Source organism: Oncorhynchus nerka, linkage group LG12 (assembly GCF_034236695.1).
Source record: "Oncorhynchus nerka isolate Pitt River linkage group LG12, Oner_Uvic_2.0, whole genome shotgun sequence".
Lineage (NCBI taxonomy): Eukaryota > Metazoa > Chordata > Actinopteri > Salmoniformes > Salmonidae > Oncorhynchus > Oncorhynchus nerka.
This window is the reverse complement of record NC_088407.1, coordinates 17,285,308-17,308,068: the sequence shown is the minus strand read 5'-3', so window position 1 is coordinate 17,308,068 and position 22,761 is coordinate 17,285,308. Positions and strand designations below refer to the sequence as shown.

The window sequence follows — 22,761 nt, the reverse complement described above, 5'->3', positions numbered from 1 at the left end:
GTTGTTTTTCTCTCACCCATCTACACACAATACCCCATTATGACAAAGTGAAAACATGTTTTTAGAAATGTTTGCACATTTATTGAAAATGAAATACAGAAAGTATTAACACCCCTAAGTCAATACATGTTAGAATCACCCTTGGCAGAAATTACAACTGTGAGTCTTTCTGGGTAAGTCTCAAAGAGCTTTCCACACATGGATTGTACAATATTTGCACATTATTTTTTTTAAAATCCGTCAAGAGCTGTCAAGTTGGTTGTTGATCATTGCTAGACTGTCAAGGCTGTGGGTAACTGGTGAAAGGAGTCAGGCGAAGGAGAGCTGAGATGCGTGGACAAGGTATTTAATACAAGATAACACCAGTATAAACAAAATACTATGGTGCGGGAGAATACCGGTACCACGAAATAAACGGGCGTAACAACAAAACCCGGCAACAAAATACCAGACGTCAGCAACAGCCTGAAAAATAAAACGAATACGCACACAAACAAGGGGGAAACCAAGAGGGTTAAATAATGAACATGTCATGGGGGGAATTGAAAACAGGAGTGTAGAAAACAAAGACAAAACAAATGGAAAATGAAAAGTGGATCGGCGATGGCTAGAAGGCCGGTGACGTCGACCGCCGAGCGCCGCTCGAACAAGGAGAGGGGACGATTCCGGCGGAAGTCGTGACATAGACAGCCATTTTCAAGTCTTGAAATAGATTTTAAAGTCTATTTAAGTCAAAACTGTAACTAGGCAACTCAGGAACATTGGTAAGCAACTCCAGTGTCTATTTGGCCTATGTTTTTGGTTATTGTCCTGCTGAAAGGTGAATTTGTCTCCCAGTATCTGTTGGAAAGCAGACTGAACCAGGTTTTCCTCTATGATTTCTCCTGTGCTTAACTCTATTCCGTTTATTTTTATCCTAAAAAACTCCCTAGTCCTTGCCGATGACATGCATACCCATAACATGATGCAGCCACCACCATGCTTGAAAATATGAAGACTGGTACTCAGTGACATTTTTGTTGGATTTGTCCCAAACATAACACTTTGTATTCAGGAGAAAACAGAAAGAAAAGGGGCCACATGTTTTGCATTATTACTTTAGTGACTTGTTGCAAACAGGATGCATCTTTTCGAATATTTTTATTCTGTTCAGGCTTCCTTCTTTTCACTTTGTCATTTAGTATTGTGGAGTAACTGCAATGTTGTTGATCCATCCTCAGTTTTTCCCTCTCACAGTCATTAAACAGTAACGGTTTTAAAGTCACCATAGGCCCCATGGTGAAATCCCTGAGCGGTTTCATTCCTCTCCGGCAACTGATTTAGGAATGACGTCTGTATATTTGTAGTGACTGGGTGTATTGATACGCCATACAAAGTCACATTATTAACTTCACCATGCTCGAAGGAATATTCAATGTTTGCTTTTTTTTATTACCATCTAGCAATAGGTGCTCTTCTTTGCAAGGCATTGGAAAACCTCCCTGGTCTTTGTGGTTGAAATTGTGTTTGAAATTTACTGCTCAACTGAGGGACCTTAGAGATAATTGTATTTGTGGGGTACAGAGATTATAGGGTTTAAGTCATCTTAAACCCTATTATTGCACAAAGGGTGAAGAGTTCATGCAACTTATTATGTGACTTGTTAAGCACACGTTTATTCCTAAACTGATTTAGGCTTGCCATAGCAAAGGGATTGAATACTTATTGACATTTCAGCTTTTCATTTTTTAGTTTATAAAAAAAATCTAATCTTAAAATCTAATCTAAAAACATAATTCTACTTTGACATTATGGGGTATTGTGTGTCGGCTAGTGACACAATTGTAAATGTCATCCATTTTAAATTCAGGCTGTAATGCAACAAAATGTGTAAAAAGTCAAGGGGTGTGAATACGTTCTGAAGGCTCTGCATTATGATTGTTAAAACTGTCCGTGCTTCAGTTACAAAAGTAGACATTAACCTTACAGTGTGTTTGTCACTCTACCCTGGGCTTCAGTCAGTGAACAACAAGTATTGTGTCGCCCCCCAGTGGCCCAAAGAAAGAGCAGGCACAATCTAAATGGCAAGCACAGGAGGTTGGTGGCACCTTAATTGGGGAGGACGGGCTCGTGGTAATGGATGGAGCGGAATCAGTGGAACGGTACATGGTTTGATGCCATTCCATTTGCTCTGTTCATGCCATTTCTTATGAGCTGTCCTCCCCTCAGCAGCCTCCACTAATGTCAAGTGAAGGAAATCAATTTTGATGATCCGATTTTTTTATTGAAATAAAAGTATACAAAGTATATTTAAGTATACAGCAAAAGGATATTCAAAGGGTTTCAGTAATACGCCTACAGTAGAACAATGAAATATCTTGTTGCAAAATAAGCAAAACTGTTAAGTACAACATAAAAACATTTTATATACTGTATATTGGTCATGAATCAGTATAACTCAGTTATATTTAACAGAAAGCCACAAACATACACTGTCTCACTCCTTGTAATAACAGGTCTCTTTAAAAAGCCAAAGGTCATTAAACCCGAAACTCTGTTTAAAAGTTCAGATGAGTTTAATATTCTCACACTAAATGTCCCTCTGGGACAATAAAGATTGATCGTATTAATTGACAGATAGTTTCAACCAATGTCAACAATACATTATTCATCCCAACACACACACACACACACACACACACACACACACACACACACACACACACACACACACACACACACACACACACACACACACACACACACACACACACACACACTCCCCTCATAAACCAGTGTCCGACTCCATTTCCTCCATCTGTGTCCCAGGATCCAGGGTTGGTGGAGGTATTAGCTCAGACTCAGTTTCAGGCTCAGTCACTGTCACTGGTTCCTCTCTTCCTACCAGAGGTGGTTGATGTTCTGGTTCTAGTTGTAGAACGGATTCTTCCGGTTCTTCCCTCTGTGATGCCCAATTTTCCCCCAGAAGGAAGTAGACCTGATTATGATGTTGACTTTATCAAATGCTGTACATGTGTCATTTCTGTGTCTTTTGATGCACAGGCTTCAACAAACATTATTGCTTTGTATTCAAGTTGTATTTGGTATTTTATTAGGATCCCCTTTAGCCGCTACTCTTCCTGGGGTCCACATGAAACATGATATAGTACATAGTACAGAACATTATTAGTCAAGGACTGAAATAGATTTAAAACATCACACACAGCTTACCTATCAGTACGTACACAATATCTATGTCTAATACATAGAACAGTGCAAATGACAATACACTGTACAGTACCAGTCAACAGTTTGGACACACCTACTCATTCAAGGGTTTTTCCTTATTTTTCCTATTTTCTACATTCTAGAATAATATTGAATACATCAAAACTATAAAAGAACACATATGGAATCATATAGTAACCAAAAAAGTGTATAACAAATCCAAAAATATATTTTATATTCTTCAAAGCAACCACCCTTTGTTTTGATGACAGCTTTGCACACTATTGGTATAAATAACGAAAATAAAGAAAAATCCTGGAATGAGTAGGTGTGTCCATACTGTCTATACTGACTGGGACTATAGATACATAACTGGAATGAGTAGGTGTGTCCATACTGTCTATACTGACTGGGACTATAGATACATGACTGGAATGAGTAGGTGTGTCAATACTGTCTATACTGACTGGGACTATAGATACATAACTGGAATGAGTAGGTGTGTCCATACTGTCTATACTGACTGGGACTATAGATACATAACTGGAATGAGTAGGTGTGTCCATACTGTCTATACTGACTGGGACTATAGATACATAACTGGAATGAGTAGGTGTGTCCATACTGTCTATACTGACTGGGACTATAGATACATAACTGGAATGAGTAGGTGTGTCCATACTGTCTATACTGACTGGGACTATAGATACATAACTGGAATGAGTAGGTGTGTCCATACTGTCTATACTGACTGGGACTATAGATACATGAATGGAATGAGTAGGTGTGTCAATACTGTCTATACTGACTGGGACTATAGATACATGACTGGAATGAGTAGGTTTGTCTATACTGTCGATACTGACTGGGACTATAGATACATAACTGGAATGAGTAGGTGTGTCCATACTGTCTATACTGACTGGGACTATAGATACATGACTGGAATGAGTAGGTGTGTCCATACTGACTGGGACTATAGATACATGACTGGAATGAGTAGGTGTGTCCATACTGTCTATACTGACTGGGACTATAGATACATGACTGGAATGAGTAGGTGTGTCAATACTGTCTATACTGACTGGGACTATAGATACATGACTGGAATGAGTAGGTGTGTCAATACTGTCTATACTGACTGGGACTATAGAGACATGACTGGAATAAGTAGGTGTGTCCATACTGGGACTATAGATACATGACTGGAATGAGTAGGTGTGTCAATACTGTCTATACTGACTGGGACAATAGATACATAACTGGAATGAGTAGGTGTGTCTATACTGTCTATACTGACTGGGACTATAGATACATGACTGGAATGAGTAGGTGTGTCCATACTGTCTATACTGTCTGGGACTATAGATACATGACTGGAATGAGTAGGTGTGTCCATACTGTCTGAACTGACTGGGACTATAGATACATGACTGGAATGAGTAGGTGTGTCAATACTGTCTATACTGACTGGGACTATAGATACATGACTGGAATGAGTAGGTGTGTCAATACTGTCTAAACTGACTGGGACTATAGATACATGACTGGAATTAGTAGGTGTGTCCATACTGTCTATACTGACTGGGACTATAGATACATGACTGGAATGAGTAGGTGTGTCCATACTGGGACTATAGATACATGACTGGAATGAGTAGGTGTGTCAATACTGGGACTATAGATACATGACTGGAATGAGTAGGTGTGTCCATACTGTCTATACTGACTGGGACTATAGATACATGACTGGAATGAGTAGGTGTGTCAATACTGTCTATACTGACTGGGACTATAGATACATGACTGGAATGAGTAGGTGTGTCCATACTGTCTATACTGACTGGGACTATAGATACATGACTGGAATGAGGAGGTGTGTCAATACTGTCTATACTGACTGGGACTATAGATACATAACTGGAATGAGTAGGTGTGTTCATACTGTCTGAACTGACTGGGACTATAGATACATGACTGGAATGAGTAGGTGTGTCCATACTGTCTATACTGACTGGGACTATAGATACATGACTGGAATGAGTAGGTGTGTCCATACTGTCTATACTGACTGGGACTATAGACTATAGATACATGACTGGAATGAGTAGGTGTGTCCATACTGTCTGGGACTATAGATACATGACTGGAATGAGTAGGTGTGTACATACTGTCTATACTGACTGGGACTATAGATACATGACTGGAATGAGTAGGTGTGTCCATACTGTCTATACTGACTGGGACTATAGATACATCACTGGAATGAGTAGGTGTGTCCATACTGACTGGGACTATAGATACATAACTGGAATGAGTAGGTGTGTCCATACTGTATGAACTGACTGGGACTATAGATACATGACTGGAATGAGTCGGTGTGTCCATACTGTCTATACTGACTGGGACTATAGATACATGACTGGAATGAGTAGGTGTGTCCATACTGTCTAAACTGACTGGGACTATAGATACATGAATGGAATGAGTAGGTGTGTCAATACTGTCTATACTGACTGGGACTATAGATACATAACTGGAATGAGTAGGTGTGTCCATACTGGGACTATAGATACATGACTGGAATGAGTAGGTGTGTCCATACTGGGACTATAGATACATGACTGGAATGAGTAGGTGTGTCCATACTGTCTATACTGACTGGGACTATAGATACATGACTGGAATGAGTAGATGTGTCCATACTGTCTATACTGACTGGGACTATAGATGCATGACTGGAATGAGTAGGTGTGTCCATACTGTCTATACTGACTGGGACTATAGATACATGACTGGAATGAGTAGGTGTCTCCATACTGTCTATACTGACTGGGACTATAGATACATGACTGGAATGAGTAGGTGTCTCCATACTGTCTATACTGACTGGGACTATAGATACATGACTGGAATGAGTAGGTGTGTCTATACTGTCTATACTGACTGGGACTATAGATACATGACTGGAATGAGTAGGTGTGTCTATACTGTCTATACTGACTGGGACTATAGATACATGACTGGAATGAGTAGGTGTGTCCATACTGGGACTATAGATACATGACTGGAATGAGTAGGTGTGTCCATACTGGGACTATAGATACATGACTGGAATGAGTAGTTGTGTCCATACTGTCTGGGACTATAGATACATGACTGGAATGAGTAGGTGTGTCCATACTGTCTATACTGACTGGGACTATAGATACATGACTGGAATGAGTAGGTGTGTCCATACTGTCTATACTGACTGGGACTATAGATACATCACTGGAATGAGTAGGTGTGTCCATACTGACTGGGACTATAGATACATAACTGGAATGAGTAGGTGTGTCCATACTGTATGAACTGACTGGGACTATAGATACATGACTGGAATGAGTCGGTGTGTCCATACTGTCTATACTGACTGGGACTATAGATACATGACTGGAATGAGTAGGTGTGTCCATACTGTCTATACTGACTGGGACTATAGATACATGACTGGAATGAGTAGGTGTGTCCATACTGTCTAAACTGACTGGGACTATAGATACATAACTGGAATGAGTAGGTGTGTCCATACTGGGACTATACATACATGACTGGAATGAGTAGGTGTGTCCATACTGGGACTATAGATACATGACTGGAATGAGTAGGTGTGTCCATACTGTCTATACTGACTGGGACTATAGATACATGACTGGAATGAGTAGATGTGTCCATACTGTCTATACTGACTGGGACTATAGATACATGACTGGAATGAGTAGGTGTGTCTATACTGTCTATACTGACTGGGACTATAGATACATGACTGGAATGAGTAGGTGTGTCTATACTGTCTATACTGACTGGGACTATAGATACATGACTGGAATGAGTAGGTGTGTCCATACTGGGACTATAGATACATGACTGGAATGAGTAGGTGTGTCCATACTGGGACTATAGATACATGACTGGAATGAGTAGGTGTGTCCATACTGACTGGGACTATAGATACATGACAGGAATGAGTAGGTGTGTCCATACTGTCTATACTGACTGGGACTATAGATACATGACTGGAATGAGTAGGTGTGTCCATACTGTCTATACTGACTGGGACTATAGATACATGACTGGAATGAGTAGGTGTGTCCATACTGTCTATACTGACTGGGACTATAGATACATGACTGGAATGAGTAGGTGTGTCCATACTGTCTATACTGACTGGGACTATAGATACATGACTGGAATGAGTAGGTGTGTCCATACTGTCTATACTGACTGGGACTATAGATACATGACTGGAATGAGTAGGTGTGTCCATACTGTCTATACTGACTGGGACTATAGATACATGACTGGAATGAGTAGGTGTGTCTATACTGTCTATACTGACTGGGACTATAGATACATGACTGGAATGAGTAGGTGTGTCCATACTGGGACTATAGATACATGACTGGAATGAGTAGGTGTGTCCATACTGGGACTATAGATACATGACTGGAATGAGTAGGTGTGTCCATACTGTCTGGGACTATAGATACATGACTGGAATGAGTAGGTGTGTCCATACTGTCTATACTGACTGGGACTATAGATACATGACTGGAATGAGTAGGTGTGTCCATACTGTCTATACTGACTGGGACTATAGATACATCACTGGAATGAGTAGGTGTGTCCATACTGGGACTATAGATACATGACTGGAATGAGTAGGTGTGTCCATACTGTCTATACTGACTGGGACTATAGATACATGACTGGAATGAGTAGGTGTGTCCATACTGTCTATACTGACTGGGACTATAGATACATGACTGGAATGAGTAGGTGTGTCCATACTGTCTATACTGACTGGGACTATAGATACATGACTGGAATGAGTAGGTGTGTCCATACTGTCTATACTGACTGGGACTATAGATACATGACTGGAATGAGTAGGTGTGTCCATACTGTCTATACTGACTGGGACTATAGATACATGACTGGAATGAGTAGGTGTGTCTATACTGTCTATACTGACTGGGACTATAGATACATGACTGGAATGAGTAGGTGTGTCCATACTGGGACTATAGATACATGACTGGAATGAGTAGGTGTGTCCATACTGGGACTATAGATACATGACTGGAATGAGTAGGTGTGTCCATACTGTCTGGGACTATAGATACATGACTGGAATGAGTAGGTGTGTCCATACTGTCTATACTGACTGGGACTATAGATACATGACTGGAATGAGTAGGTGTGTCCATACTGTCTATACTGACTGGGACTATAGATACATCACTGGAATGAGTAGGTGTGTCCATACTGGGACTATAGATACATGACTGGAATGAGTAGGTGTGTCCATACTGGGACTATAGATACATGACTGGAATGAGTAGGTGTGTCCATACTGTCTATACTGACTGGGACTATAGATACATGACTGGAATGAGTAGATGTGTCCATACTGTCTATACTGACTGGGACTATAGATACATGACTGGAATGAGTAGGTGTGTCCATACTGGGACTATAGATACATGACTGGAATGAGTAGGTGTGTCCATACTGTCTATACTGACTGGGACTATAGATACATGACTGGAATGAGTAGATGTGTCCATACTGTCTATACTGACTGGGACTATAGATACATGACTGGAATGAGTAGGTGTGTCTATACTGTCTATACTGACTGGGACTATAGATACATGACTGGAATGAGTAGGTGTGTCTATACTGTCTATACTGACTGGGACTATAGATACATGACTGGAATGAGTAGGTGTGTCCATACTGGGACTATAGATACATGACTGGAATGAGTAGGTGTGTCCATACTGGGACTATAGATACATGACTGGAATGAGTAGGTGTGTCCATACTGACTGGGACTATAGATACATGACAGGAATGAGTAGGTGTGTCCATACTGTCTATACTGACTGGGACTATAGATACATGACTGGAATGAGTAGGTGTGTCCATACTGTCTATACTGACTGGGACTATAGATACATGACTGGAATGAGTAGGTGTGTCCATACTGTCTATACTGACTGGGACTATAGATACATGACTGGAATGAGTAGGTGTGTCCATACTGTCTATACTGACTGGGACTATAGATACATGACTGGAATGAGTAGGTGTCTCCATACTGTCTATACTGACTGGGACTATAGATACATGACTGGAATGAGTAGGTGTGTCTATACTGTCTATACTGACTGGGACTATAGATACATGACTGGAATGAGTAGGTGTGTCTATACTGTCTATACTGACTGGGACTATAGATACATGACTGGAATGAGTAGGTGTGTCCATACTGGGACTATAGATACATGACTGGAATGAGTAGGTGTGTCCATACTGGGACTATAGATACATGACTGGAATGAGTAGGTGTGTCCATACTGTCTAAACTGACTGGGACTATAGATACATGAATGGAATGAGTAGGTGTGTCAATACTGTCTATACTGACTGGGACTATAGATACATAACTGGAATGAGTAGGTGTGTCCATACTGGGACTATACATACATGACTGGAATGAGTAGGTGTGTCCATACTGGGACTATAGATACATGACTGGAATGAGTAGGTGTGTCCATACTGTCTATACTGACTGGGACTATAGATACATGACTGGAATGAGTAGATGTGTCCATACTGTCTATACTGACTGGGACTATAGATACATGACTGGAATGAGTAGGTGTGTCTATACTGTCTATACTGACTGGGACTATAGATACATGACTGGAATGAGTAGGTGTGTCTATACTGTCTATACTGACTGGGACTATAGATACATGACTGGAATGAGTAGGTGTGTCCATACTGGGACTATAGATACATGACTGGAATGAGTAGGTGTGTCCATACTGGGACTATAGATACATGACTGGAATGAGTAGGTGTGTCCATACTGACTGGGACTATAGATACATGACAGGAATGAGTAGGTGTGTCCATACTGTCTATACTGACTGGGACTATAGATACATGACTGGAATGAGTAGGTGTGTCCATACTGTCTATACTGACTGGGACTATAGATACATGACTGGAATGAGTAGGTGTGTCCATACTGTCTATACTGACTGGGACTATAGATACATGACTGGAATGAGTAGGTGTGTCCATACTGTCTATACTGACTGGGACTATAGATACATGACTGGAATGAGTAGGTGTGTCCATACTGTCTATACTGACTGGGACTATAGATACATGACTGGAATGAGTAGGTGTGTCCATACTGTCTATACTGACTGGGACTATAGATACATGACTGGAATGAGTAGGTGTGTCTATACTGTCTATACTGACTGGGACTATAGATACATGACTGGAATGAGTAGGTGTGTCCATACTGGGACTATAGATACATGACTGGAATGAGTAGGTGTGTCCATACTGGGACTATAGATACATGACTGGAATGAGTAGGTGTGTCCATACTGTCTGGGACTATAGATACATGACTGGAATGAGTAGGTGTGTCCATACTGTCTATACTGACTGGGACTATAGATACATGACTGGAATGAGTAGGTGTGTCCATACTGTCTATACTGACTGGGACTATAGATACATCACTGGAATGAGTAGGTGTGTCCATACTGACTGGGACTATAGATACATAACTGGAATGAGTAGGTGTGTCCATACTGTATGAACTGACTGGGACTATAGATACATGACTGGAATGAGTCGGTGTGTCCATACTGTCTATACTGACTGGGACTATAGATACATGACTGGAATGAGTAGGTGTGTCCATACTGTCTATACTGACTGGGACTATAGATACATGACTGGAATGAGTAGGTGTGTCCATACTGTCTAAACTGACTGGGACTATAGATACATGAATGGAATGAGTAGGTGTGTCAATACTGTCTATACTGACTGGGACTATAGATACATAACTGGAATGAGTAGGTGTGTCCATACTGGGACTATAGATACATGACTGGAATGAGTAGGTGTGTCCATACTGGGACTATAGATACATGACTGGAATGAGTAGGTGTGTCCATACTGTCTATACTGACTGGGACTATAGATACATGACTGGAATGAGTAGATGTGTCCATACTGTCTATACTGACTGGGACTATAGATACATGACTGGAATGAGTAGGTGTGTCTATACTGTCTATACTGACTGGGACTATAGATACATGACTGGAATGAGTAGGTGTGTCTATACTGTCTATACTGACTGGGACTATAGATACATGACTGGAATGAGTAGGTGTGTCCATACTGGGACTATAGATACATGACTGGAATGAGTAGGTGTGTCCATACTGGGACTATAGATAGATGACATGACTGGAATGAGTAGTGTGTCCATACTGACTGGGACTATAGATACATGACAGGAATGAGTAGGTGTGTCCATACTGTCTATACTGACTGGGACTATAGATACATGACTGGAATGAGTAGGTGTGTCCATACTGTCTATACTGACTGGGACTATAGATACATGACTGGAATGAGTAGGTGTGTCCATACTGTCTATACTGACTGGGACTATAGATACATGACTGGAATGAGTAGGTGTGTCCATACTGTCTATACTGACTGGGACTATAGATACATGACTGGAATGAGTAGGTGTGTCCATACTGTCTATACTGACTGGGACTATAGATACATGACTGGAATGAGTAGGTGTGTCCATACTGACTGGGACTATAGATACATGACAGGAATGAGTAGGTGTGTCCATACTGTCTATACTGACTGGGACTATAGATACATGACTGGAATGAGTAGGTGTGTCAATACTGTCTATACTGACTGGGACTATAGATACATGACTGGAATGAGTAGGTGTGTCCATACTGTCTATACTGACTGGGACTATAGATACATGACTGGAATGAGTAGGTGTGTCCATACTGTCTATACTGACTGGGACTATAGATACATGACTGGAATGAGTAGGTGTGTCCATACTGACTGGGACTATAGATACATGACTGGAATGAGTAGGTGTGTCCATACTGGGACTATAGATACATGACTGGAATGAGTAGGTGTGTCCATACTGACTGGGACTATAGATACATGACAGGAATGAGTAGGTGTGTCCATACTGACTGGGACTATAGATACATAACTGGAATGAGTAGGTGTGTCCATACTGTCTATACTGACTGGGACTATAGATACATGACTGGAATGAGTAGGTGTGTCCATACTGGGACTATAGATACATGACTGGAATGAGTAGGTGTGTCCATACTGACTGGGACTATAGATACATGACAGGAATGAGTAGGTGTGTCCATACTGACTGGGACTATAGATACATAACTGGAATGAGTAGGTGTGTCCATAATGTCTATACTGACTGGGACTATAGATACATGACTGGAATGAGTAGGTGTGTCCATACTGACTGAACTGACTGGGACTATAGATACATGACTGGAATGAGTAGGTGTGTCCATACTGTCTATACTGACTGGGACTATAGATACATGACTGGAATGAGTAGGTGTGTCCATACTGTCTATACTGTCTGGGACTATAGAAACATGACTGGAATGAGTAGGTGTGTCCATACTGTCTATACTGACTGGGACTATAGATACATGACTGGAATGAGTAGGTGTGTCCATACTGTCTGGGACTATAGATACATGACTGGAATGAGTAGGTGTGTCCATACTGTCTGGGACTATAGATACATGACTGGAATGAGTAGGTGTGTCCATACTGGGACTATAGATACATGACTGGAATGAGTAGGTGTGTCCATACTGGGACTATAGATACATGACTGGAATGAGTAGGTGTGTCCATACTGTCTATACTGACTGGGACTATAGATACATGACTGGAATGAGTAGGTGTGTACTGACTGGGACTATAGATACATGACTGGAATGAGTAGGTGTGTCCATACTGGGACTATAGATACATGACTGGAATGAGTAGGTGTGTCCATACTGTCTATACTGACTGGGACTATAGATACATGACTGGAATGAGTAGGTGTGTCCATACTGTCTGAACTGACTGGGAGTATAGATACATGACTGGAATGAGTAGGTGTGTCCATACTGGGACTATAGATACATGACTGGAATGAGTAGGTGTGTCCATACTGTCTATACTGACTGGGACTATAGATACATGACTGGAATGAGTAGGTGTGTCCATACTGACTGGGACTATAGATACATGACTGGAATGAGTAGGTGTGTCCATACTGTCTATACTGACTGGGACTATAGAGACATGACTGGAATGAGTAGGTGTGTCCATACTGTCTATACTGACTGGGACTATAGATACTTGACTGGAATGAGTAGGTGTGTCCATACTGTCTATACTGACTGGGACTATAGATACATGACTGGAATGAGTAGGTGTGTCCATACTGTCTATACTGACTGGGACTATAGATACATGACTGGAATGAGTAGGTGTGTCCATACTGTCTATACTGACTGGGACTATAGATACATGACTGGAATGAGTAGGTGTGTCTGAACTTTTGACTGGTACTGTATGTAAAATGTACGTGTCTCATCACAGTCCCCTTTCTGCTGAAAGGTTTCATCTGTTTTATTAAACTGGTTCAATTGCTAGCTTGAGTTACTTGGGGTGGCAGAGAGTTCCATGTAGTCATGCCTCTACTTAATACTTGAGTTACTTGGGGTGGCAGAGAGTTCCATGTAGTCATGCCTCTACTTAATACTTGAGTTACTTGGGGTGGCAGAGAGTTCCATGTAGTCATGCCTCTACTTAATACTTGAGTTACTTGGGGTGGCAGAGAGTTCCATGTAGTCATGCCTCTACTTAATACTTGAGTTACTTGGGGTGGCAGAGAGTTCCATGTAGTCATGCCTCTACTTAATACTTGAGTTACTTGGGGTGGCAGAGAGTTCCATGTGGTCATGCCTCTACTTAATACTTGAGTTACTTGGGGTGGCAGAGAGTTCCATGTGGTCATGTCTCTACTTAATACTTGAGTTACTTGGGGTGGCAGAGAGTTCCATGTGGTTATGCCTCTACTTAATACTTGAGTTACTTGGGGTGGCAGAGAGTTCCATGTAGTCATGCCTCTACTTAATACTTGAGTTACTTGGGGTGGCAGAGAGTTCCATGTAGTCATGCCTCTACTTAATACTTGAGTTACTTGGGGTGGCAGAGAGTTCCATGTAGTCATGCCTCTGTTTAATACTTGAGTTACTTGGGGTGGCAGAAAGTTCCATGTAGTCATGCCTCTACTTAATACTTGAGTTTCCTAGCCTCTATTCTGGAGCTGGGGACTGTGGAAAGATCAAATCAAATCAAATGTATTTATATAGCCCTTCGTACATCAGCTGATATCTCAAAGTGCTGTACAGAAACACACACTAAAACCCCAAACAGCAAGCAATGCAGGTGTAGAAGCACGGTGGCTAGGAAAAACTCCCTAGAAAGGCCAAAACGTCCCTAGAAAGGCCAAAAGACCTCAGGTTGCATGTCTTGTGTCGTACTGATGAGTGTCCGAACTGTGCTGCCAACTGCTTGAACAGACAGTTCGGTACTTTCAACACATCAACACCTCACACAAAGACAGCTGGTGATGCAGTCAATCTCTCCTCAACTTTGAGCCAGGAGAGACTGACATGCATGTGACTGACTCTTTCCCTCCGTGTGTGTCTCTGTGCACCTAGGTGCTGCTTTGTTCTGGACCAACTGCAATTTGTACCGATGTCCCTTTGCCACACAGCCGGGCAGATGTTAAGGTGCGCCGAAACTAGCGCCTGTAGGACCTGTCTGGTCGACTGAGATGTCAAGAAGGGAGAGCAACGCCGTATCATGGACAGACCGCTACAAACATGTGGTTCATTCTTGACTATCACTCCACCTGTCGGAGGTTTGAAACACTGAAAAACATCCGGTCTAACTGAACATCCTAGTCCAGACCCAGTCTGTCATACAGCTGTTTCATTCCATTCTTCTTCGTTTGGCTTTTTCAAGCACTTTAAGATTATTTTTGTGACGAAAAGCACTGTAGAAGTTGAATAAATTCCTTTATTTTGAATTGACTGCTTTGAAAAGTGAGGTTTCCTCATACATAGATAAATATAAAACGTGTTGAAAGAAAGACATACCTTTTGTGGCCCTGGCTCTGCCACTTGCTGTCGCCCTTGTTGTGGCCCTTGTTGTGGCCCTTGTTGTGGCCCGTGCTGAGTTGTGGGGCCCCAGGTTGTGGCCGTCCCCTGGTAGGCCTTCCACAGCCGTCCATACAGCAGGTCCAGCTTGATCTTAGCATAGAGCTTGGAGGGGTCAAAACCCTGGGGCTGAGGCTGGGGGGGTGAGGGAAGAGGGGGTTGCTGGGGGGGCTCCTCTGTGACCCCCTGGATGAGAGAGAGAGAGAGAGAGAGAGAGAGAGAGATGTTATTTTGAAAATAATTGGCACCTAAATTATTTTTAATGTTGCTTGTATCAGTTTTCATTTCATCATGTTCTATCATGTAAATGTAAAGACCAAATGAAAAGGAGCACTGTAACAGAAGTGTAATGAAAGCAATTCTCACTGCAATGTTCACATCACACTAAATCTGACCACACAGCAAATGTTATAAAAAGCTTTGCTTGACAGACTGATTCTTCTGCCCTGTTAACAGTACACCAGCTACTGCGTGTTACACTATTGTGAACCCAAGTATGATAAACACCAAACCACATTTACCTGTGTGTGTGTGTGTGTGTGTGTGTGTGTGTGTGTGTGTGTGTGTGTGTGTGTGTGTGTGTGTGTGAGAGAGAGAGAGAGTGAGGAACGGCTGAGCGATGGCCCGAGACAGTGAACAACAGGAAACCATGGTGATAACCATGCCGAATGGGGGGCCCTGTGGGTTTTCATGGTAACGCAGGTCACTATGTTTACTGAGGTCACTCTGCCCATAGAGACAGGCAATGGCTCTCTATCTCTATGACTCTAGAGAGACATGTGGTTAGGTAGCCTATATTAACTTTCACCAATGACCTTTTCCGTGTGCTTTAGGTTACAACACTTCCTTTCTAGATAAAGGATTTCTACGTAAGGATGTAAGTTTCCATTGTGTCAAAACGGCATGTTAAGCTAAAAGTGTAGCTGAGAAAATAACTTTACTTCTGATTCTGTGTGTTGATCTGTCAGATACGCCTCTACCTCAAACATTCGCCTCCTGGAACAAGAGACAAGAGCAGATAAGTCTTGGTTTAGAGTCAGAGAACTGAAAACATTTGGTGTTAGAGTCAGAGAGCTGATACGTCTTCTTTTAGAGTCAAAGAGCTGCTACGTCTTCTTTTAGAGTCAGAGAGCTGATACGTCTTCTTTTAGAGTCAAAGAGCTGCTACGTCTTCTTTTAGAGTCAGAGAGCTGATACGTCTTCTTTTAGAGTCAGAGAGCTGAAAACCTTTGGTGTTAGAGTCAGAGAGCAGATGAGTCTTGTTGTTAGAGTCAGAGAGCTGATAACCTTTGGTGTTAGAATCAGAGAGCAGATTAGTCTTGTTGTTAGAGTCAGAGAGCAGATGAGTCTTGTTGTTAGAGTCAGAGAGCAGATGAGTCTTGTTGTTAGAGTCAGAGAGCAGATGAGTCTTGTTGTTAGAGTCAGAGAGCAGATGAGTGTTGTTGTTAGAGTCAGAGAGCTGATAACCTTTGGTGTTAGAATCAGTGCTACTGGAAACTTTACTGACAGAGAGAGTGAGGCCTGTCTTTCCATCCTGTGTGTGACAGAGAGAGACAAAGAGAAAAAACTAAGCGGAAGAGAGAGCAGTGATAGAGATGATGGAGAGACAGTAAAATGAGCTTGGAATAGAGATACAGAGGGAAGAATGATTTTGATAGGTTGAGAGACAGACAAAAAAGTTTTTCAATGGTCTACAGTAGCCTCATCTTAAACAGCACCAACCTCCACTGAGGTAGGCCTACCTGTGACAGCAGTGTCTGCAGCAGTACTTCCAGCAGTAGTACAGTGAGGTCACAATGCTCAGGATGCTGATGGTAGAGCCTCCAACCAACAGGGACCACTGTTCCAAAGTTCTTTCCCCTAGCAGCCGCTGTGCATCCTCTGACTCCTGGGCCTCTGCTGTGGACAGACACACAGACATGTAAAACACAGTACTTCCAACAGCAGAAGATCGTGGGCCTCCACTGCTTTGGCAATGTCAACATTTGTTTCCCATGCCAATAAAGCCCTTATATTGAATTGAATTGAATAGAACAGAATAGAATAGAATAGAGAGAGAGAGAGAGAGAGAGAAAATGAGAGAGAGAGAGAAAATGAGAGAGGAAGTGAGAGAAGGGAATGCCCAGGGTGTATTTCACATAGACAGAGAGAGAAACTTTTGTTGAGAGAGAGAGAGAGAGAGAGAGAGAGAGAGAAAGAGAGAGAAAGAGGGAAATGAGATAAAGGTATAGAGGGAGAGTACCAGTGTTTTCATTGATCCGGGTATGTGTACAGTGCTCCAGCACCCCAGAGGGAAATGTGATGAATACACAGCAGAGTTGGCTGACCTCCTCCACAGCGCCTCCCTTCAGGTCGAGTCTGGAACTACGGCTGGAGGCACTACTTTGGATCTTCACAGTGTCGTTGTACTCTGGGACCACGTAGGTACCTAAACGGCATATATATGATATTGATAATAACAACAATAATAAATGTTATTTACTTTTTATTCACATACACAAATCCCAAAGTTCTGTACATTATGAGTATAGCATACACATTGCTAGGTTAATATATATATATATATATATATATATATATATATATATATATAGATTGGGGCAAAAAAGTATTTAGTCAGCCACCAATTGTGCAAGTTCTCCCACTTAAAAAGATGAGAGAGGCCTGTAATTATAGGTACACTTCAACTATGACAGACAAAATGAGAAAAAAAACATAAAATCACATTGTAGGATTTTTTATGAATTTATTTGCAAATTATGGTGGAAAATAAGTATTTGGTCAATAACAAAAGTTTATCTCAATACTTTGTTATATACCCTTTGTTAGCTATGACAGAGGTCAAACGTTTTCTGTAAGCCTTCACAAGGTTTTCACACACTGTTGCTGGTATTTTGGCCCATTCCTCCATGCAGATCTCCTCTAGAGCAGTGATGTTTTGGGGCTGTTGCTGGGCAACACGGACTTTCAACTCCCTCCAAAGATTTTCTATGGGGTTGAGATCTGGAGACTGGCTAGGCCACTCCAGGACCTTGAAATGCTTCTTACGAAGCCACTCCTTCGTTGCCCGGGCGGTGTGTTTGGGATCTTCAATGCCCTTGCGGATGGTAGGCTTTGTTACTTTGGTCCCAGCTCTCTGCAGGTCATTCACTAGGTCCCCCCGTGTGGTTCTGGGATTTTTGCTCACCGTTCTTGTGATCATTTTAACCCCACGGGGTGAGATCTTGCGTGGAACCCCAGATCGCGGGAGATTATCAGTGGTCTTGTATGTCTTCCATTTCCTAATAATTGCTCCCACAGTTGATTTCTTCAAACCAAGCTGCTTACCTATTGCAGATTCAGTCTTCCCAACCTGGTGCAGGTCTACAATTTTGTTTCTGGTGTCCTTTGACAGCTCTTTGGTCTTGGCCATAGTGGAGTTTGGAGTGTGACTGTTTGAGGTTGTGGACAGGTGTCTTTTATACTGATAACAAGTTCAAACAGATGCCATGAATACAGGTAACGAGTGGAGGACAGAGGAGCCTCTTAAAGAAGAAGTTACAGGTCTGCGAGAGCCAGAACTCTTGCTTGTTTGTAGGGGACCAAATACTTATTTTCCACCATAATTTGCAAATAAATTAATAAAAAATCCTACAATGTGATTTGTCTGTCATAGTTGAAGTGTACCTATGATGAAAATTACAGGCCTCTCTCATCTTTTTAAGTGGGAGAACTTGCACAATTGGTGGCGGACTAAATACTTTTTTGCCCCACTGTATATATATGACATTATTATTATATATTTACCGAACACGGGATGGAAGGTGCCCAGTTTCAGTTTGGTAGTGGTATGGTTGGGACTGCTGATCATCTCCCAGTTGATCTGAGAAACAGTGTCGTTTTCCGACAGGAGACGACAGGTAATAGACAGATGCTCTCTGTCCTGTGTGTGAGACACAGAGATCACACTGCTGGCTATGCCTGTGTGAAGCAACAGGGTAGAAGTCAGTTATGTGTGGGCGCTAGAAAAAGTCACAGCCACTTCCAGTGAAATGAAGTTTTTTGCATTAATACACATTCAGACACACATTCAGACACACACACATCCAGTTGAAGTCGCAAGTTTACATAGACTTAGGTCTGAGTCATTAAAACTTGTTTTTCAACCACTCCACAAATTTCTTGTTAACAAACTATAGTTTTGGCCAGTCGGTTAGGACATCTACTTTGTGCATGACACAAGTCATTTTTCCAACAATTGTTCACAGACAGATTATTTCACATATAATTCACTGTATCACAATTCCAGTGGGTCAGAAGTTTACATACACTAAGTTGACTGTGCCTTTAAACAGCTTGGAAAATTCCAGAAAATTATGTCATGGCTTTAGAAGCATCTTACAGGCTAATTGACATAATTTGAATTGGAGGTGTACCTGTGGATGTATTTCAAGGCCTACCTTCAAACGCAGTGACTCTTTGCTTGACACCATGAGAAAATTAAAAGAAATCAGGCAAGACCTCAGAAAAAAAATTGTAGACCTCCACAAGTCTGGATCATCCTTGGGAGCAATTTCCAAATACCTGAAGGTACCAAGTTCATCTGTACAAACAATATTACACAAGTATAAACACCATTGGACCACGCAGCCGTCATACCGCTCAGGAAGGAGACGCGTTCTGTCTCCTAGAGATGAACGTAAATTGGTGCGAAAAGTGCAAATCAATCCCAGAACAACAGCAAAGGACCTTGTGAAGATGCTGGAGGAAACACAATAAAACGAGTCCTATATTGACATAACCTGAAAGGCCGCTCAGCAAGGAAGAAGCCACTGCTCCAAAACCTCCATAAAAAAGCCAGGCTACTGTTTGCAACTGCACATGGGGACAAAGATGGTACTTTTTGGAGAAATGTCCTCTGGTCCGATGAAACAAAAATAGAACTGTTAGGCCATAATTACCATCGTTATGTTTGGAGGAAAAAGGCAAGCCTGAAGAACACCATCCCAGCTATGAAGCATGGGGGTGGCAGCATCATGTTGTGGGGGTGCTTTGCTGCAGGAGGGACTGGTGCACTTCACAAAATAGATGGCATCAAGAGGGAGGAAAATTATGTGAATATATTGAAGCAACATCTCAAGACATTAGTCAGGAAGTTAAAGCTTGGTTGCAAATGGGTCTTCCAAATGGACAATGACCCCAAGCTTACTTCCAAAGTTGTGGCAAAATGGCTTAAGGACAACAGTCAAGGTATTGGAGTGGCCATCACAAAGCCCTGACCTCAATTCCATAAAAAAAATTGTGGGCAGAACTGAAAAGGCGTGTGCGAGCAAGGAGGCCTACAAACCTGACTCAGTTACACCAGCTCTGTCAGGAGGAATGGGCCAAAATTTACCCAACTTATTGTGAGAAGATTGTGGAAGGCTACCCGAAACGTTTGACCCAAGTTAAACAATTTAAAGGCAATGCTACCAAATATTAACTGACCTAAGACAGGGAATTTTTATTAGGATTAAATGTCAGGAATTGTGAAAACTGAGTTTAAATGCGTTTAGCTAAAGTGTATGTAAACATCCGACTTCAACTGTAAGTATTTGACTTTTTTGTCTTCCTCGATTATTTCATAAATGCACTTTCTTGCTCTGTGTGTTCTACTAAACTAAAACTTTCCTCTTATTCTAGTTTTTTGTAAGTGACACCAACCTGTATGTATCAGCACGAGGGCCAGAAGAAAGTAGACCCAGTGTTTTCTCATCTCTTGCTCTGTTGTCAGCCCCACCGATGTTGATCCTCTTCTCTGATCCACTTCTCTGATCCACTTCTCTGATCCACTTCTCTGATCCTCGTCTCTGATCCACTTCTCTGATCCTCTTCTCTGATCCTCGTCTCTGATCCTCTTCTCTGATCCTCGTCTCTGATCCTCTTCACTGATCCACTTCTCTGATCCACTTCTCTGATCCTCGTCTCTGATCCTCTTCACTGATCCTTGTCTCTGAATCCTTGTCTCTGAATCCTCGTCTCTGGTCCTCGTCTCTGATCCACTTCTCTGATCCTCGTCTCTGATCCTCTTCTCTGATCCTCTTCACTGATCCTTGTCTCTGAATCCTCGTCTCTGATCCACTTCTCTGATCCACTTCTCTGATCCACTTCTCTGATCCTCGTCTCTGATCCTCGTCTCTGATCCTCTTCTCTGATCCTCGTCTCTGATCCTCGTCTCTGATCCTCTTCTCTGATCCTCTTCTCTTGTTGTTGTCTTGTTGTTTTCCAGTCTCCTCTTTCACCACATATTTAATTTAATTTATACATTCTGTTTCACTGTGTTTAATCTCTGTCTTCACACAACCTGTATGTGTCTGTCTTCACACCACCTGTCTGTCTTCATAACAGCTGTCTGTCTTCACACCACCTGTCTGTCTTCACACCACCTGTCTGTCTCTGAATCTTTCTGATTCTCTGTCTCTGATTCACAACTCTCAACTTCCTCCTTCCGTACACATTCAGCCTAACAACTTTTCATCTCTCTCTCTCTCAATCACTCTCTCTCTCTTTTTATCTCTCTCTCTTACTCACTCTTTCTCTCTCTCTTACTCTCTCTCTCTCAATCACTCTCTCTCTCTTTTTACATATCTCTCTCTCTCAATCACTCTCTCTCTCTCTCTTTTTATCTCTCTCTTTGTCTCTCTCTCTCAATCTCTCTCTCTCTCTCTCTCTCTCTTACTCTCTCTCTTTTTTTCTAGAGAAAGGAAGAGGAAGTGAATTTGAAGAGTGAAGCGATAGAACTGCATAGTTCCATGTTCGTAGACTGCTTGGGTTTTTCCATTGTGCTAACATCTTCTAAACCACACACAGATATACATTATATTAGAGAGCAGTACCCAATGCTTCATTTAGTTAAGTACCTCTGTCTTACTGTGTCAAACTCCAGAATGTGGCTTTAATAGGCATTTGATGAGGAAACATAACAGCTGTTTGATGTACTGGTGGAGGTAGTGTGTGTGTGTGTGTGTGTGGGTGTGTGTGTGTGTGTGTGTGTGCGTGTGTGTGTGTCCTGTCTGTTCTAAAAGTAGGCTCTTCTATTATATATTATATTAAATATTGATCACATGGAAATTCCAAACATGAGAGAGAGACGCGCACATCAAAGCTCTCACCACCAGAGGGCACACTGGGCTGCTCCACCATCACTAACAGCTTGCATGCAGTATGTTTCAGCACACCAGACCTGGGTTCAAATACTATTCTACATTTTTCAAACACGTTGAGTGTTTGATCTAGCTTGCCTGGAGTACCATATAGGAGGGTATTGTCATTCTGGGACAGTTCTATTGGTTCCATTAAATCAGGGAAGCTCAGTCAAGCACAGATAAAGTCATTTGAATCCTTT

At 41.8% G+C, this 22,761-nt stretch overlaps 1 protein-coding gene across 2 annotated transcripts; it reads right to left on the bottom strand.

Annotated features, from left to right (window-relative positions):
• Window positions 1–330: 330 nt before the first annotated feature.
• On the bottom strand, window positions 331–21,977 carry LOC115120382 (uncharacterized). Of its 2 annotated transcripts, XM_065025308.1 has the most exons (7): window positions 21,081–21,971; window positions 19,185–19,358; window positions 17,641–17,826; window positions 17,141–17,297; window positions 16,340–16,394; window positions 15,339–15,584; window positions 331–2,941 (listed from the first exon to the last, which is right to left on the bottom strand). In XM_065025308.1, the coding sequence occupies exons 1-7, from the start codon at window positions 21,130–21,132 to the stop codon at window positions 2,765–2,767; spliced, it is 1,047 nt and encodes a 348-aa protein (XP_064881380.1). In that variant the 5' UTR covers window positions 21,133–21,971; the 3' UTR covers window positions 331–2,764. The 2 variants fall into 2 exon arrangements, with proteins under 2 accessions (XP_064881380.1, XP_064881381.1); XM_065025309.1 differs by lacking the exon at window positions 16,340–16,394 and having other exon boundaries at window positions 2,826–2,941; window positions 21,081–21,977.
• Between the last annotated feature and the right edge of the window lie 784 nt (window positions 21,978–22,761).

Coding starts and splice junctions, on each gene's coding strand:
- LOC115120382 (XM_065025308.1), bottom strand. CDS start 21,132: ATGAGAAAACACTGGGTCTACTTTCTTCTGGCCCTCGTGCTGATACAT. Junction 16,395..17,140: donor TGCAGACACTGCTGTCACAG/GTAGGCCTACCT, acceptor CTCTTGTTCCAG/GAGGCGAATGTTTGAGGTAG. Junction 15,585..16,339: donor ATCAACACACAGAATCAGAA/GTAAAGTTATTT, acceptor TCTCTCATCCAG/GGGGTCACAGAGGAGCCCCC.